At 45.6% G+C, this 17,339-nt stretch overlaps 1 protein-coding gene across 4 annotated transcripts in view; it reads left to right on the top strand.

The window, feature by feature from the left end:
* Positions 1-13,991, top strand: part of MAP2K4 (mitogen-activated protein kinase kinase 4) — a 104,680-nt gene extending 90,689 nt beyond the window's left edge. For 3 of the 4 annotated variants that reach the window (XM_085306843.1, XM_085306839.1, XM_085306840.1), the window contains 4 exons: positions 3,092-3,169; positions 4,186-4,334; positions 9,690-9,735; positions 10,800-13,991. In XM_085306843.1, coding sequence (XP_085162969.1) covers positions 3,092-3,169; positions 4,186-4,334; positions 9,690-9,735; positions 10,800-10,913 — 387 coding nt within the window. In that variant the 3' untranslated portion in view covers positions 10,914-13,991. The remainder of the gene's footprint in view (positions 1-3,091; positions 3,170-4,185; positions 4,335-9,689; positions 9,736-10,799) is intronic. The other variant, XM_085306842.1, reaches the window with a different exon arrangement.
* The last annotated feature ends 3,348 nt before the right edge of the window (positions 13,992-17,339 follow it).

Genomic DNA, 17,339 nt, shown 5'->3' on the forward strand with positions numbered 1-17,339 from the left:
GCCGCTTACCTCTCTATCCCTGTATTGTACACACAGGCTTTTAGTGCTTGAGCCCCTACCCCAGATATCTGTTATCTGTACAGTCCCATAATTCATTGTGCTGCACCAAAAGCAATCCTTTCTTCAGTCTGTAAACTTCTCTTGCTATCTTTCTTGCTAATGTACCACATTGGCTATAGATCTGTCATATAGGAGCCCTGACCCTGGCAARGCCACTATTGCCATAATCTCTGTAGCAATGTCATGGCTCTGTGCCATCCAGTCTTCAGTGGCAGCTTTCTGACAGGCAGACATCCTGGCAGCACTCAGGAGGTATGGCATGTCCTGTTGTGCCAGGGCTGCAGAAAGGGCCTGCATTCCTCTCCAGTGTCCCCAGCTGTCAGTACTATAATTCCTCCAGCATGCAGAGCCAGGTCACCTCCATGCTAATGTCAGTTGTATTGGCTGAGTGCACTGTATTGGTGCATTAGAGGCTGTCTTTAATCACTGTGGTTCCTGTGAAGTGACTCTGTTTTTTATGGTGTGAGGGTACATACTGGCCACAGAATCCCTCTTTTGTTACCGCAGTAAATGGCCTGATAGATAGCTGCCATGCYGCTGCAGAGCTGCCTTCAGGTCAGATAGTTGACTATGGTGGCCTACAGCACAGTTTATGTGTGGACTTATGGAAGTTCTGCACTCGTGGCAAGCTTGGCAGTCACCCTGCACTGTAGCTCTGAAGCCCTGGCAAAAAGGGCAGTTCTTGTGGCTGTTTTCATTATTTTAGCAGAATACTGGTGGCTGCTGATCCTCCTACTTCCATTTCATCACACATCTCCTGACTTGTTTGTCTGCTGTTTCTAGGTCTCTCCTCTTTCTTCTTGAGATTGCTTCTCTACTCTTCTCCATCCTCTTTCTCCAGACAGGGCACAAACAGGGGAAGCATAGTGTGAGATCTGTCTTCAGAGAGACCTGGACAGGCTGGAGAGTTGGGTGGAGAGAAACCTCATGAGGTTCAACAAGGACAAGTGCAGGGTCCTGCATCTAGGGAGAGATTACTTCATGTATCAGTACAGGCTAGGGGCTGACCTACTGGAAAGCAGGACCTGGGAGTGCTGGTGGACAGCAAGTTGACAATGAGCCAGCAGTGTGCCCTTGTGGCCAGGAAGGCCARTGGTATCCTGGGATGCATTAGGAAGAGTGTTGCCAGCAGGTCGAGGGAGGTGATCCTGCCCCTCTGCTCAGCCCTGGGGAGGCCGCATTTGGAGTTCTGTGTCCAATTCTGGGCTCCCCAGTACAAGAGAGACATGGAACTACTGGCGAGAGCCCAGCGGAGGGCTRTGAAGATGATCAGAGGACTAGAGCATCTGCMCTATGAGGAATGGCTGTGAGAGCTGGGCCTCTTAGCCTGGAGAAGACTGAGGGGGGATYTTATCAATGTCTGCAAATATCTTCAGGAGGGAGGGCGTCAAAGAGGATGGGGCTGGACTCTCCTCAGTGGTGCCAAGCGACGGGACAAGAGGCAACAGGCACAAACTGAAACAAAGGAAGTTCTGTCTGAATATAAGGAAAAACTTCTTTACTGTGAGAGTGACGGAGCASTGGAAGCGGTTGCCCRGRGAGGTTGTGGAGTCTCCTTCTCTGGAGATAATGAAAACTCGCCTGGACACGRTCCTGTCTAATGTGCTGTAGGTGACCCTGCTTGAGCAGARGCGTTGGACTAGATGATCTYCAGAGGTCCCTTCTGACCTCAACCATTCTGTGATTCTGTTAATTTTAATAGTGTATCATTTCACATGTCCTGTCACCAGGATTGTTGAAAAGCCATGTAAGTCAGTTTGGCAAAATCAAAGCCATGATCTTAAGATCAAATAGAAGCTATAGCCAGAGGGTAAGAATGAGAAGCAAAGTAATAGGCCTGGGAGGGTAGGAAAGGAGAGAGTGTTCAGGGCATCACCTTTGGACCCTACATGTTTCAATGTGGGCATTATAACTGAAAGCAAGGATGATAAAACATCAGTGACATTGGGAAGGGAATGCACCATGTACTGGACAAGTGGTAGTGGAAACAAGAAGGTTCTAGGAGAGCCCAGAGCAAACTGGGAGATCCCCTACCAGGGATTGAGGTGGCCTTCCTCATACGTGTGGTGGTCCAGTGAAAGACTTTGAATGCACTAAGGGGACTTTTTCATTACATAGTGCTCTTTAGCCTCCCTCTATTGCTAAGCGCTGCAAAAATGCATGTAGCTTACAGATCGAACAATGCTTCCATAGTATTTCAGGTACCTGATAATTTAATATTTTACTGTAATTCAGATCTCTATTACTGTTATAGTCCAAACTAAGTGAGACCATGTTTCTTTTAGCATCTTTATGATTACGTTTTTAATAAAAGGAGGCAGAATGAGGTTTATCACAAGGATGACCCTCACTCATGCCAGTTCCTCTCTCTGGATATGTTGTTCTTTGGTATAGATCATCCATATCTGGGTCAATATTGCTGTCTAGAGAAGATGTTTTGAATGTGTGAAGACCTAGTAACATCATGACCTCATAGTTGCCTTACAAGGATGCCTGAAAACTCACAGAGAAGAGTGGTTCTTAAAATGCATCTTTAATACCTCTTGAGGTTTAGCAACCAAAAAAGCAGTTGGGAAGAAGAGCTCTGATAGATGCTGCTAAACCTCGGTTCCCTGCAGTGATGGATGAGATGATGTTTATTTGAGTTCATTTGGTTCCCTAGGGAGAACTCTGCTGCTAAAACAGAGAAAACAAGACTTTGTTAAAGGGATCTTGAGGTTAAACAAAACTAAATGAATAGTAGAGAGAAATAATTATTGAGACACTTGCAAAAAAGGAAAAAGAAAAGGAATGGGCTATGCTGAATTGCCTTTGCAGATCACCTTTTAGACTAGACCACTATCATCAAATGAGTATTTGATTCCTTAAGAYGTTTCTCTGCTGGAGTTGGATGCCCTAGCAACAAGTTTGCGTCTAGGGACATGCCAGGCTTTGCTCAGGAGCACATTAGAGTTTTTTTTCTAAGTTTGCAGGTGCTTGTAATTCCTTCCCGCACTATGCATTGTTTGACTGGTTCTTCTTCCTGTTTCAGCCCGAAAGGATAGATCCCAGTGCATCGAGGCAAGGCTATGATGTCCGCTCAGATGTCTGGAGTTTGGGAATTACATTGGTAAGTGAGTGGCATTTAAAACCTCTGCTGCATGGTACTTTCCTAATGGGTAGCCTTAATGCCTTTTGCACTGTARTGGAGTTGGTTGGTGTCAAATGCATGCTTGAAGCAAAGCCCAGCCCCTCTGCTGTGAAGCATTTGCATGTAGTGATTGAAGTGGGCACGTCCTGGCTCATAAAGAATAGAATTCCTGTCAAGGCAGATGGCTCCCCTGAACCCTTGAGGATACATTTAGCTGCTGCTATGTTTTGCAGCAAAATAAAAGTGGACAGGGAAGATGGTAGAGGAGCTTTTTTCTTCAAAATCTCAGATCAGAAAGGCTAGTGAGTATGGTGCTGCAGAATGGAGCACTTGGTCTATGTAAAATAAGCTTCTAGCAGCCCTGGCTTGTACTGTATTTTGGCTGTGCAGAAAACTGCCACTAATCCTAGATCACAGCTGCTGATTYCTCTCTGGCTAACTACAGTACTGGTGGGTACGTGCATTAGCAGTATGAAAAAGACATCCATTCCCAAGATGTTGAAGTTGAAAAAAAAAGGGGAGCAATGAGGATGAGTCAGTAGCCTCTGTGAATGTGCTTTCTTCCTGATTGTTGTTGTAAAATGATTATTCTATCAGTGTCCATTTTCTCTAGTGATTGTAGGATGTTTGGGTAGGGACTGGAGAAAGATTTTGTCCTCTGTCCTTTAAGCAGCTTGATAAAAACACTGGTCCACTTTGTAAAATTAGTAGAGAGAAAACATTTGCAACATGCAAGTATGGCATAACAAGGTTAAATCTGGAGGTGTCTCTTTTGGTTAACTGTATAGGGATACCAAGTTCCCAATGTAGGCACCAAAAATAACTATTGAGTATAACTTTCCCCTGTCTCTCTCTCAGTTGAGCTTTGTATAGGGGATGTGATAAAGAATAAAAGTCCCCCATTGGGRGTTTCTAGGGTACTTGTAGAGATTTTCTTATCCTGATTGCAGTTCCCTTTGTGTAACCTGTCTGGTGTGGTTGCTGTCTTTTTGCAGTATGAACTGGCTACAGGGCGATTCCCCTACCCGAAGTGGAACAGCGTGTTTGACCAGTTGACACAAGTAGTAAAAGGAGACCCACCACAGCTGAGCAACTCAGAGGAAAGGGAATTCTCCCCGAGCTTCATCAACTTTGTCAACTTGTGGTAAGTGTTGACTACTTGAAGTACGTGGAAATTGCTAGTTCTTTCATGGTCAGGTATTCGGTGAGAGTCACATGCCAACTACTTCCTAGCTTAGTTTCACATCACTGCATCAACATGAGGGTGAAGACTGCTTGCATTTCACTTCTTTAGAGGGTGATGAGAGGAGGCTGAGTGGCAGACCTTTGGATACTGCTCTTCAGGATAGGAATAAGGAGAAAACCTCTGAGAGTCTGTGCTCAGGAGAGACATGATAAGACCCATTGCATGACCAGGTGAGGGCCTGACACGTGCTGCCTGTTCTTTGGTATGAAACGGCTTTGTGACAGACCTGTTCTTTACCTTTTCTTCTGCAGGCAGAAGCCTCAGACCYCTGACAGTACTGTCTCATAGTTGTGCTGCAGGTCTATGTTAGTCTTCTCTGTTGCATAGCAAGGCCTGGAGGCTTTCCCTCCTGGTAGGAAGAGGGTCTGTTCAACATAGTGAGTGTCAGGACCTGTAGCACGTGCCCTGCTTGGTTGTTGGCTTCGTATCTTTTGTCAAATCTTGTGACAAAATCAAAACTAGAGATGCTTTTCTGAGAGGGCTGGACAGGGCCTCTGCAGTTTTGTCAGCCTTGGATGTGAAGTGTCAAGTTGTTTGTACAGCAACTATTTAGAGCAGTCTGCCTGCCACATGTTCGTGGTCCCAGTTAATTTAAGGGCTGATTGAGAGTTTTCTGACTAAGCACTTTACCATCAGAATGTGACAGTAGATCTAAACTACTTCTGTTAACTTACTAGTGAAACACACAGGAACTCCGTCAGTGTGACCTGCATTCCTCTTTTGGGTCCTTCTGCTCTGGGAAAGACCTTTCAGGCTGATGGACAGCCCTGGGGCAAGGGCATCCATCTCAGAATTCTATGACACAGGAAGACATAGCTCTAGACAATTTTTAACTTTGTGGAGGTTTTGTTTTTGGGATTTTCCATCCATTTGACATGCAAAAGGTGTTGGTTTGAGGGTTTTTTTGTCTTCCAGAATTAGGAATTTTTATGGAACACCCATTCTGACTTTGATCTGGCTGCAAGGAAGACCTCGTTGTCTTTTGTATGCAGAAAATAGGACATCAAAATGACTTGCTGCTTAAAAGAAGTTTCCCTTGCTTAGTATGAAGACTATGTGCTGTTTGATTAGAAAGTCAAAGTTGCTTTCTCATGTACAGTACAAGCAGTAGTTTCTTTCCCATGTAGTTCTCCTTAGAGAATAAATATCATTACAGAGTTCACAAAGCTAAGAGACTGCTCTCTTGCTTACACACTCATGAGTTTGGCTCGAGAGGACCCAATGGAAGAACCTACATTACATCTCTGCTGAAGAGCAGCATCTTTGGCCTGTGTATTTTATTGGCTCAATTCACACTTCTGGCTCATTTACCTCTTCCAGGGTATACTGCTGTGGGACTGCCCCTGTGTGCAGACCATGTTCCCAGTCTAATTGTTTTTGTTTAATCTGGTTTTGCAAATAATCTGACTTTGGCCTAGAATATTTATCATGTGTCCATAGCAGTACTGTAATAAATATTTTTCTTATAATCCTTAGTTAAGTACAGACAATAAATGTTGATTTTCCTGAGCAGATGAATCTCCAAAAGGCTGTGGTTCTAGGTGATAGACATAAATCTTGTGGGCATTACTCTGCAAACTTGAATCTAATAATCATTTTATTTTTGTGCATTTAAGAGTTAGGAAAAATAGAGAACAGAGTCCTACAGTGGCAGTCACATGGCAGTTTGAATTTTGATGTTGCTGCCTGTACGCTCTGATAGATCAGTGAGAAAATGATATTGCTGATAAAACATTTTTTTTTCTTTTTTTTACATTTTACTTTGGATCCCCACAAAGCTGTGGAAGCCAAAGTGGAACATTTTTCCCCTTTTACCCACCTCCCTGTGTTCTTTAGATGCCTGTCTAAAGTGAAGTTCATCCTGGATCTGTTTACAGGATTAAGCTTACTGCTCCAGAGTTAGCAAAGTATCAAAGCTCTTTTTCTGGCTATTTGGAGCTTCATGCTGGCAGCTGAAGAGTTAGTACTTGCCGGAAGAGACACGAGGTCCTGAGATCCACAATGCCTGGGAAGGAGATTAGATGTTCCATGAAAAGAGTTGTACAGCACTTGGTGCTCCAAATGGCCATTCCAGACCCACAGCTTTACATCAAGCTTGGAAAAAAAAAGATTTCTAGATCTGTTTTATGAACATACACATGGAAATTTCAGAACAAAACTTGGACTATGAGCTGAAGTTTCGAATAGTTACATTTAAGGCATTGTGAGAAGCACATTTTAAACCCCCAGAGATCAGCAAAGGAAYAGCTACTGGATTGCAAAAGTTTGAAGTGAGGATGTTTGCACAGCAGCAATGGAACGTCTGCTCTCTCTGTGTCTGTGCTGCAGCTCTGCAGTCAGGTCCCAGGACAGAGAAGACCCAAGCATGTGCTGTAGTTTCCTTCTGTTTCTCTGAATAATTAGTGACCACATTGTGACTGTGCTTTAGCTTGAAAGAGATCCCTCTAGAATTACCACAGATAGAAATGCTGCTGTTGGGAATTCGGTTTAACTCTGCTAGTTTAAGCAAGACACTACCTCCTACTACATCCTRCCGCACACGCATCTAACCCTGCCATTCTCAGTGTGACTTCCTCAGAGCTCTGCAGAGATACCTCCTGGCTTGGAAATGGGGGTCCTCACAACAACATATGAGGAGCCCCCTCCTTGAGCTATCTCTTTCCCCACTTCCTGTTCCCCATGGCTAGGAGGCTGCTGGGTGCCTCTGCAAACACCATTGCTTGCACCCCATGCCCAGTGTGACACAGAGGGAAAAGCTGAGCGTTAAATGCAACAGTCCAGCTAGGTTGTSTTTGCCAGGAGGGATGAACAAGAAAATAATATCAGTCTGAGACTTTCAGAAAAGAGCAGAAGATGATCCCTTCTGTGTGTTTCCCCCAAAGATGCTCTCAACCCTTAGTTTCATCCCTGTCCTCTCTCTTACCTGTGATTGTAACTCTCAAGGTGATTGTGTGTTGCCTTGCTAGGCCTGTTCTCACTCAAGGCCTTACCACAGCACCACCCTGCACCCTCTCTTCTTCTCCAGCCACTCCGCTGGGCACAGCAGGGCTGCAGCTCGCAGCCTTGCCATAGAGCGTTGTGGGACTGCAGGGATGTGCAACCAGCTCTGCATCTCATGCTTAACATGCTAAACACCTGTTAGATCTGTGCCCTTCCTTGCTGTGGGCTCATCCCACAGCAAGGAAGATGGCACCATTGCCTCTGAGCTGGTCATCTCAAACTCACTGAAGAAATACTGAGAAATGAGCGTGAGCTGTGTTCCAGTGATTGGCTGGAAGGAGTAATGGATGGTTCCTTGGGCTCCCTTGGCCTTGGCTAGAGAAGAGCCTTGGAGTCCAGGGGAGAATGTCTGCAGTTAGCCTGTGAATCCATTTGGCTCTCGTCACTCCACCAGGAGGTCTGTGAGGGCCCCAGGACTGCAGATGAGCCTGCCTTGCCACCTAGGAGAGGAGAGCAGGTTAGCCCAGGCACCGTGCGAGACTTGGCACCCTAAGTTTGCCCTACTCTGCCTACTAGGCATGTGCCAGGGCCAGTAGCTCTGCAGAAACCAGTTTAGGCTTGCTGAGACCTGATCTCCTGTACCCCTCTGTACCCCCATCATGTGTCTCCATGGCAGTTGCCTGCATCGACTTTCAGAGGGGCTGTGTCCATCTTCTCATGTATTCTGGGGCAATATCTGTCACCCCAGACATCTTCCTGGTGCCCCTCCCTATCTCTGTCCTTACCTGCTGCAGGTTTTCTTTGTGGCCTTTGCTGCCACCTGCCGTTCCCACCATGGTTTGGATTATGACCCAACCCATGCTGGCCCAGTGTTTAGCTGTCCTTAGCTGTCTCCTTGCACTAGGAACCAGGCAGCAGATGGGATCATCCCAATGCTGGTGGCTTTTGGGACACAGTGCTTTGGTGCTGTGTCTGCCTGGACGAGCCCTTCATACAGCAGGGAATGTTCTTCAGCTTGGCATCCCTTTTCCTCACACCCATCTCKTAAGGCCCATTATCTGGTACCCTGCAAGGCACCTTCTGCCTGCTCACAGGGAAGGTGCGCTGCAGCGATGGCAGTGGTGTGGGGCTGCTTTCAGAGCAATGCTCAGGAGCAAATGCTCTGTCTCACTTTGGGCTGAGTCTTTTGCGTTGTGCCTTGAGGGCCACTATTCCTACCATGCTGCAGGCAGGCTKTGTCTCCCATAGCACAGGAACCTACTCCACAGTGGTGCTGAGAACATCTAAAACATTACACAGAGCCTGGCTCTGGGTGCCTGGTTGATGAAGGCAGAATCTAAATGGGAGCAGGAGTTAACCAAACCTGCTGTTCCTAAAGAGTTGCCACTGGGGCTGTGTTCCAAGACTCGTAGAAGCAGGGCCCAGAGTCCTATTCTGATAGCCACCCAAAGCTGCCGCTCTTACAGATCTATGGGAAGGTGGCAACCAGCAGCTGCAGCTTTGTGTAGGGGAGACAGAGAAAGGATGAAGAGGAGATGTAGTGGAGCTAGGCCAGCATGACAGGCTTTTCTTCTCTTAGCCGGAGGGACTGATCGGCTATTGCCATGCTGGTCTGCTAATCTTTCCCGGTTACACCAACGRTTCCCTCTTCCAGCTGCCCTTCTCTGTCTCTTCCTAGAGGTTGTGGCTCACTCAGCTCTGGATGTGTCAGGTGTTCACCAGTGCTCTGGATGAGCCAGTGTGGGGCCTGGAAGCCCGGATGCACCGTTGCAGATTTGTCTGTCTTCTGAGTATTATAGCTCCATCCTTGCTTGCACACATACCAAGAGGAATGCATTATGTGTGTTTCACTGAGAGGAGTGTATACTCCCTGGCAGGCTGTGTCCAGTCTCCTCTGCATGTGTGCCATGCTGCCCTCCTGACTGGACAGCAGGCCAGAGTCACCAATTGCTGCTCTCTGAAAACTCCAATTACGCTGAAGTCAAACCTGTTTCCATATGGAGGCAGCAGCAGTGATGAGGTTTTAGCTTGCAGTTCTCTGTCTCCAGAAGGATTTGGTGATGGTCATGGGATTTAGGCTTCTGCCAGCCCCTTCAGTCATGTGGTGAGGAAAGGACTCCTTGTGGTTACTCACAGTATGAAAAGTATGTTTATTTCAGGAGCCAAATTCCTGGACTTGAATGGCTTGGCTGGCTGTGAATCCCAGTGCGACAGCAGTGAAATCAATTTCTTATCCTGTAAAAAAATAACATTTAATGTCTGTAATGACTTCCTAAGTCTGCCTCTTCCTAATTCTCTTTCTGCTTTCTTTAGCCTTACAAAGGACGAGTCCAAAAGGCCAAAGTACAAAGAGCTCCTGGTGAGTGCAAAGCCTGGCTGACTGTGCCAGCGCTTAAAATTGTGCAGTGGAGCTGGGTTGCACATCTAGGGTAGCTCTGTGTTTCCTCAGATGATCAAGGCAGAGTGTCCATCTGCATAGCCTTAGCGAAAACACTGCCTTGATGCTATTGTCCCTGACCCTGTGTGGTTTGTGATTATTAGTGTCTGTACGTAAACATCCACTTGATTTTAAGAGATCAGCAAACACAGAAATGCCATGTTGCAGTGGATTAGCTAACTAGACTTGGCTCGCCTGTGTGATCACTGAAGTGCACAGGCTCAGGCAAAGTCTAGGTTTGCCCTATAAATTCTGCCTTTGCTTGAGATGCTGGCACCTACACTCAAAAGCATTGTCAAATTGTAGGCAAACATGTAAATGTAAACATGTAAATGCTTCCAGTGCACCAGCCACACAGCAAGGACGTGAGTGTACAGGCAAAACTACGTCCTGAAAGAGTACACCACAGTGTGCTGGAACAAGGAATCAGCAGAGCCTGTGATGGTGGGGTCCTGAAGGACCTGCCTGAAAAGTTGTGATGTCATTTTCTAGTTGCTCTGAGTTGGGTCCAGCCTGTATAGATAGCTTCCTGGGCACAGCGGGAAGCTATTCCTGGGGTTCAGGGTTCAGGACAACGGGGTTTGGGACCTGACCTGCTATTTGACTTCCACAGGTCATATTTGCCTGTCACTCCTTTGTCTCCTTTGCTGAAGAGACTGACGATGAAATCTCTCTTGAAAGTATTTAGCAGATGTCCGTGAACCATGTTACAAAAGAGCCATACTGCATCTTTACTGTGTCGAGTTCAGCAGGTTCTTAGGCCCATGGATGCCTGCCCAAAGCTAGCTCTGGAAATACAGCTTTCTGTATTGCACATTTAATTCCCCTTTTGTAAATGCCATGGGCAAGGCTATATCCTAGGATCCTGCAGACCCACCGAGTCCTATGTTCTTGAGTCAGTCAAATTGCATGCTAAACTTTTAACTGAGGGAGCCAGTCTGTATCACTAAGGTGGAGTAACCTTGTTGTTTCTCATCTGATTCCAGAAACATCCCTTCATTCTGATGTATGAGGAACGCACAGTGGATGTTGCATGCTATGTTTGTAAAATCCTGGATCAAATGCCAGCAACTCCCAGCTCTCCAATGTACGTCGATTGATATTGCTGCTACATCAAACTCTAGAAAAAGGGCTGAGAGAAAACAAGCTGTAAAGAATTTTCATCACATATTGCAGTGTTTTTAATGCTCGCCCAGACACCATGTGCAATAATATTGGTGTTATTTCCATCCTGTCTGTATACTGTTGTCACATATAAAGTGCATCCCTGTAATACCTGATCACACAGTGTTAGTGTTGGTCAAAGAGAGACCTCATCTTGCTCTTTTGTGGACATATTCATGAAATGTGGAAATAAGTACATTTATTTGTTGACCGTGATTGGATAGCACCTAAAATTCATTTCTAGACTCAAAACCTGGAGACTTCTCAGCAGCTACTGGAAAGATTTTTCTCTCAAACTCTTCCAATTGTTGTTTCAAGTAATAATAAAAAGCAAACAAACAAAAGTTAGGCGTTGTCTGTCTGAACATTAAGAGACTTTGCCTGGAGGGAGAAGAACTTGCTTAACCAACGAGATACTTTGCCTTCTGGAGCTAGAAAGGCAAAGGAGAATTTTATTCTTCACAAAGTGCAATAGATTTACTGCTATGAAATTCTGTTGCTTTACAGTCGCAGTGTACTTTCTGGGGACAGTGTGCTCAGCTGAACTTCTTGTTAAAGAGAGATCATGTTAAATATAGTGAATATGTCTTTACCAAAAATATGTTGCGTTGAAAGAGGCTAACATTAAAATATTCAGAGATGGGAAATAATGTATTCTTCTCTCCTTTTACCAAGCCAGCCACTCTTCACTCTAACTAGGTGTCCTGTAAATTGTTACCTGGTAAGATAAGACCTTTGACCTGAAGAATTATTAAACTACTCAGTTGAATTTAACCTGCTTGTGACCTGATTTATAGCTCCACAGTGTTCACCGGCTGGCTTTGCTTTGACTTCGACAAGTGCAGTTCACAATTTCTGCAGCTGTTTTAATGAGCCACAAATGAATGTCTGTGATTTCTAGTCAATGTTTATCACTCTTCACTGTCCTGAGCCCTGATGCTAGCACTTCTTCACAGACCTCAAGCCTAGCCCAGCAACACTGCTGCTTATCAGCCTAGTATTCCTTACAAGATAAATCTCAGCATTTCCATCTGTCTACTTCAAGCAGGATGGTGGGGATGTTCCCGCATCCACACCACTTTGAGGCTCTGTGGCTAATTGCATTACTGCAAATATGAGATACTGCTTTGCTTGTTGGAGACCTTGTTCATCTTCTCCTGGGTATATTTACCCTCTTTTGTGACCCTGAGTATCTCTTCTTACTATTTTCTTAGAATGAACCTCACTAAGATTGTTTGGTGCAAGGTGATAGAATTTCTTTTTTTAATTTGGCATCTTTTTCAAAGCTGAATTTTTCATGAAAATAGATTTTTTTCAAAATATTGCCAGACATTTAGAAGCATACCAGCGATGAAATGGGACCTGTGGACTCTCTGGCTTCCAGTATGTCATTTTGAGTTGACTAGCTTGGGCACTTGGTAGGACTTAATCAATATTAGAACAGCTAAGTGTCAAAGCCCTGCAGCAAAACTGGATGCAGGACACAAAGGACTAGAGATGTGATAGGAGTGAAAACACGTATACTGGCAGGGTTTCTGTGGAAGGTGCTTTCTACTTTGAAACAATGCTACCAGATGAAAAGCAGAGCTGATGTGAAAGCACTAGAGAACAGCACCTCACTCGCATYCCTGCTCTAGCTGCTCAGATGAGGAAGCAGAAAGCCAACGCAGTGCTCATGTGGATTCCTGGCATTTCTCTGGCCACTGATGTGATGCCCTCATATACAACTTAGCAGTAATGTGTCATCTCCAGCTTGGCTGTCTGGAGCCATTCCTGTCTGACACTGCAGGCAGAAGGGAACAGTGGTTATGATCCTGTGGGACATACTGTGTCCTCTGCTTCTGCTCAGCTGGACACCAAGCAGTTTGTGGTGCCTGACAGCTTCATGGATTATGTTCCTAAAGGTCTGTTTGCCAGATGAGACAGTCACTAAAGTGTTCCCAAGATGGACAAAGCAAAATTCTGTGAAGTAACTAGTCGTTCTCAGCAGCCTTGATTAATCACGTAGCAACATGGAAGTAGCAGTCAAACAAACTATGTGGTATCTAAAGCTATATCTGCTTTAGATACAGCTAATATCTAAAGTAGTAATTCTTCCTAGAGCCCTTTAGCCTCAGAAAACTCAACTTTTCCTTGATTTGGCAAATCCCAATAGCTATTGATTCATCTYACCAAGCCCCAGCCACCTATAATGTGATAACCAGGCACTAGTGAATTGTACAAGGTGCTGGCTAGGCTGAATAAAGAAAGATAGACTGTACAAAGAAAGATGTACTCAGAGGTGCTCTGCCCTTGTTTCCGCCTTTCAAACATTGATGATTGATTGATTCACAACTTCTTTCTGATGACAGCAGCAGATCAGACAGCTTTTAGAGGGCTAACACTAAGTGAGATGAAATCTCCCCAGAATCTGTTTCCTCCACCACAAGCAACAGTCTTGCTCTGCTCATTAAGTGCATCTTGGGGTCTGTTTTCCACTGCCAGCCCCACCTTTAGCTCATCTTTAGCAGGGCAATTAATTTGCTTTCAACTGATGGGAAATGGAAACCAGAAGCTTTGTACTCCCAGTATCAAAGTCAGGTTTGGAATGTGCTGTGGCATGGATGGGTATATGGAAAGGCAGGTCTAGYATATTAAGTATAGATTATTATAAACTATTAAGGGTGCAACATTTATTACAATGTATCTTTATTAAAAAAAAGGTATATAGTGTTCAGAAGCTGTGAAAATAGTGTAAGAACTGTACATTGTGAACTCTGGTTATTTTTTTCTTGTACCATAGAAAAATGTATAAAAATTATCAAAAAGCTGATGTGCAGGGATGTTGCCTTATTGTCTGTAAAGTGGAGCTCAGGAACACAACTGCTTCAAAGAGCTTCAGAATATTTTATCTGATATCCTGGTTTGACTTCCTCCTCTATATAAGATATTATACATGGAATCAGAGTGTTTATGTAATAGTTCTATCCTTTTGCCTGCAGGTCAGTTGTAATAAAACTAGGATGCGACTGTGACCTTGTTATTTTCATTTTGTAAGGTCAGACATAAATGAAAAGATTCACTAAAAAGCTGTTGAAATACCTGACTTACAGGCCCTTCCTCCAGGTGGAGGTGGCTTGGCAGGAGAGAAGTAGCCTTCAGTTAGAAACTGCTTATGCTAAATTAAAAAAAAAATGTAGGGAGACCTGGATGTATTTTCTTTCTCTGGAATACTGCTGAGAATTCAACAGCTCCTCTGTGCTCTCGGGTGCCTCTAAGATCTGCCCTACTTGCTGCATAGAGTGCTCTGATACGATCYGGTGGCTCAGGACACTCGTCCCTGTAAGGAGGGCAGGCGGCTGTGCTGGGAACAGGGCAGCTGTGGCCTCTTGCCGGGTAGAAGCTGATACTCCCAATTTCAGTGCTGAAAGGTGACCAACAGATCCGTGCCAAGACACCACTTCTATCTCATTTTCTGTGGATGATTCTGACAGAACTGGTTGCTGTGGAGTCTGCTGAGGCAGGCCCATCACTCATTCTTTTTGCAAGAGCGATGACTGTCTGCAAGTCCAGACAATCAATCTAAGAGGACCTAATCCTAGGCAAATCCGACCACCAGGCCTCCTGGTATTGGATCAAGTGTCTGTCCTGTCTGGAAGCATGGAGGCCTTGGACACTGTTCAGGCAGGTGGATGGCTCAGCATAAGTGGACCCCAGAAATCTTAAAAGGAAAGAAGACAATGTCAGGACAGAGTGTCCGGCCATGAATGTCTGTAATGCTCAAACTGGCTTGATGAGACTGTACCAGGAGTGCAGGATTCAGTGAGGAAGACAGACAGGGCATACTGGCAGGCAGCACTGGTCATACCACAGTTTAGGACCAGAAGTACTTATGGATAAGTGGAGTAACCTAAAGATACTTGCAGTGTCTCTTCATTTTGAGGGTGAGAATTTTGTCAGGAGAAAGGAAGGTGAAAATGGAGCTGAAGAAACTATTGCTGTGCAGAGATTCAYGGAGTGAAAGATTAGAGGTGGTTGAAGTCTGTCAGTTGGTGTAGATTCAGTGTTGCCACCATATCAAGATTCCTTTGGAAGGTTCCTGTCCCAMGCACAATTCTTCGGACTTTTTTGGACCACTCTTCAGCCACCACCCAAGATTCCTTTTATTTGTAGCTATTTCAGTTCCTCTTAGCTGCCCTGTTGAGCTGATACTCAGTTTTTCTTCCTGCAGGCTCTTTTTCCTTGCCCATTTGGACTTTTACAGCCTTCACTGAGGCCTCCTGTTGTCATTGTGTCACTGCCGAGGATGGTATATCAATCTTCCGGCCTACATCCCATGTGCCTGTACTGTCTCCAATAGGACCCATACTACTGTTTCTTCTGCCTTGACCACTCTGACATTCCTTGCTTGAATAAGCATAGATGGCTTTCTTCAACCACATAATGGAAAGTCCTCCTGTGGCCAACAAGACCAGGTCCATATTGCTTGGGTCTGACCTCAGCTCATCTAAAGGTTTTCAGTATTGAAAGGTGACCAACAGATCCCTACCAAGACACCACTTCTAYCTCATTTTCTCTGGATGGTTCTGACAGAACMGGTTGCTGTGGAGTCTGCTGAGACAGGCCCTTCACTCATTCTCCCTGACATGTCTCTTTCTGGCCAAGCTAAAACAGACTACTCTCTACAGGTTCATGTTCTCCCTGTCAGCATCAGTTCATCAAGCAGTAACATTATCTGCCTCAATGTTACCTTGTCATGACTGGCACTATACCAGTCTCCAATATCAGGGCCTAGTCTGAGGCCTCCATCTGCTGCTTCATCCCCATTCCTGGTACTCCTGGGAGTATCAGGCCTGAGAACCCCATGGCTCATAAGACAGATGGAGTATGCAGTGGTGCCACCATGCTGCTCCTAGGGTCCTTGGGGGCCTCTGAAGCAGAGTCCCCTCTTCCTCTTTCTCCTTCTTCAGGGTTGAGCTGGGTCCTGCAGCTCTCTACTGTGCCTCAGCTCTGATCGAAACAGCTTTTCTGATGTGAACACAAGGAATTGTATTATTATTTGTCTTGGGAAAAGCTATCTGTTCTCTTCATGAACTAGGCTGTGGAGACCAGGAAATCAGGCCAAACTGCTATGGGATCAAAGGAGAATCCTTTGGAGGGAATCCAACTCTTCCCTCATGCCTTTCTGTGAGAAGCTGAGGTTTGCCAAGGCTGAGGCATCACTTGCCRTTTTCCAAGTCCCCTCAGGACTTCTTGCTTGTCATGATGCCTCACCCACAGAATCACATATGTGAGAGATGCTCCAGGCCCTTAATCATCTTAGTAGCCCCYTGCTGAACTCTCTCCAGTAGTTCCACATTTCTGGACGGCACACAGGACTCCAGGTGTGGCCTCACCAGAACWGAGTAGAGGGGAAGAATAACTTTCCGCAACCTGCTGGCAATGTTTCTCCTAATGCAGCCCAGGATACCATTGGCCTTCTTTCCAAAAGGGGACATTACTGGCTCATAGTCAGCTTGTTATTTGCCAGGACCCCCAGGTCYTTCTTTCAAAGTGGATTTCCAGCCAGTTGTCCGGCAGCCTGCACTGGTGCATGAGGTGATTACTCCTCCATAGGTCTTTCCACCTCACTTTCATGAATTTCATGTTCCTGTTTCCCCAGTTATTCAGCATGTCGAGATCCCTGTCAGTGACAGCGCAATCCTCTTGCGTATCAGYCACTCCTCCCAGTTTTGTATCACCAGCAAACTTGTGAGGGTGCACTCTGTYCCATCATCCAGGTCATTGATGGAGATGTTAAACAGTATTGGACCCAGTAGTGACTGCTGGGGGTATCCTGCTAGTTACTGGCCTCCAACCAGACTTTGTGCCACTAATCACAATCCTCTGAACCTGGCAGTCTGGCCAGTTTTCAGTCCACCTCACTGCTCATCTAGCTGTAYTTCTTCAGCTTGCCTATGAGGATATTATGGGAGACAGTGTCCAAAGCCGTACTGAAGTCAACATAGACAACATCCACTGCCCTCCCCTCATCTAACCAGCCAGTCATTCSATCACACAGCACTTAAATGATTGCCCCTTTGTGAACCCATGCTGACTCTTCTTGATCACCTTCTTGTCCTTCATGTGTCTGGAAATGGTATCCAGGATGAGCTGTTCCATCGTCTTCCCAGAGACTGAGGTGAAGCTCACCATCCTAGCTCCTCCTTCTTGCCCTTTTTGAAGAATGAGAATGACATTTGCTTTCTTCCAGCCATCAGGCAYCTCTCCTGATTGCCGTGACCTTTCAAAGGCAATTGAGAGTGGTCTTGCAGTGCCTTCAGCCAGCTTWCTCAGCAGTCGTGGGTGCATCCCATCAGGGCCCATGGGCTTGGGTATGTCCA

Source organism: Rhea americana, unplaced genomic scaffold, assembly GCF_003343005.1.
Source record: "Rhea americana isolate MKP2758 unplaced genomic scaffold, rheAme1 scaffold_249, whole genome shotgun sequence".
Lineage (NCBI taxonomy): Eukaryota > Metazoa > Chordata > Aves > Rheiformes > Rheidae > Rhea > Rhea americana.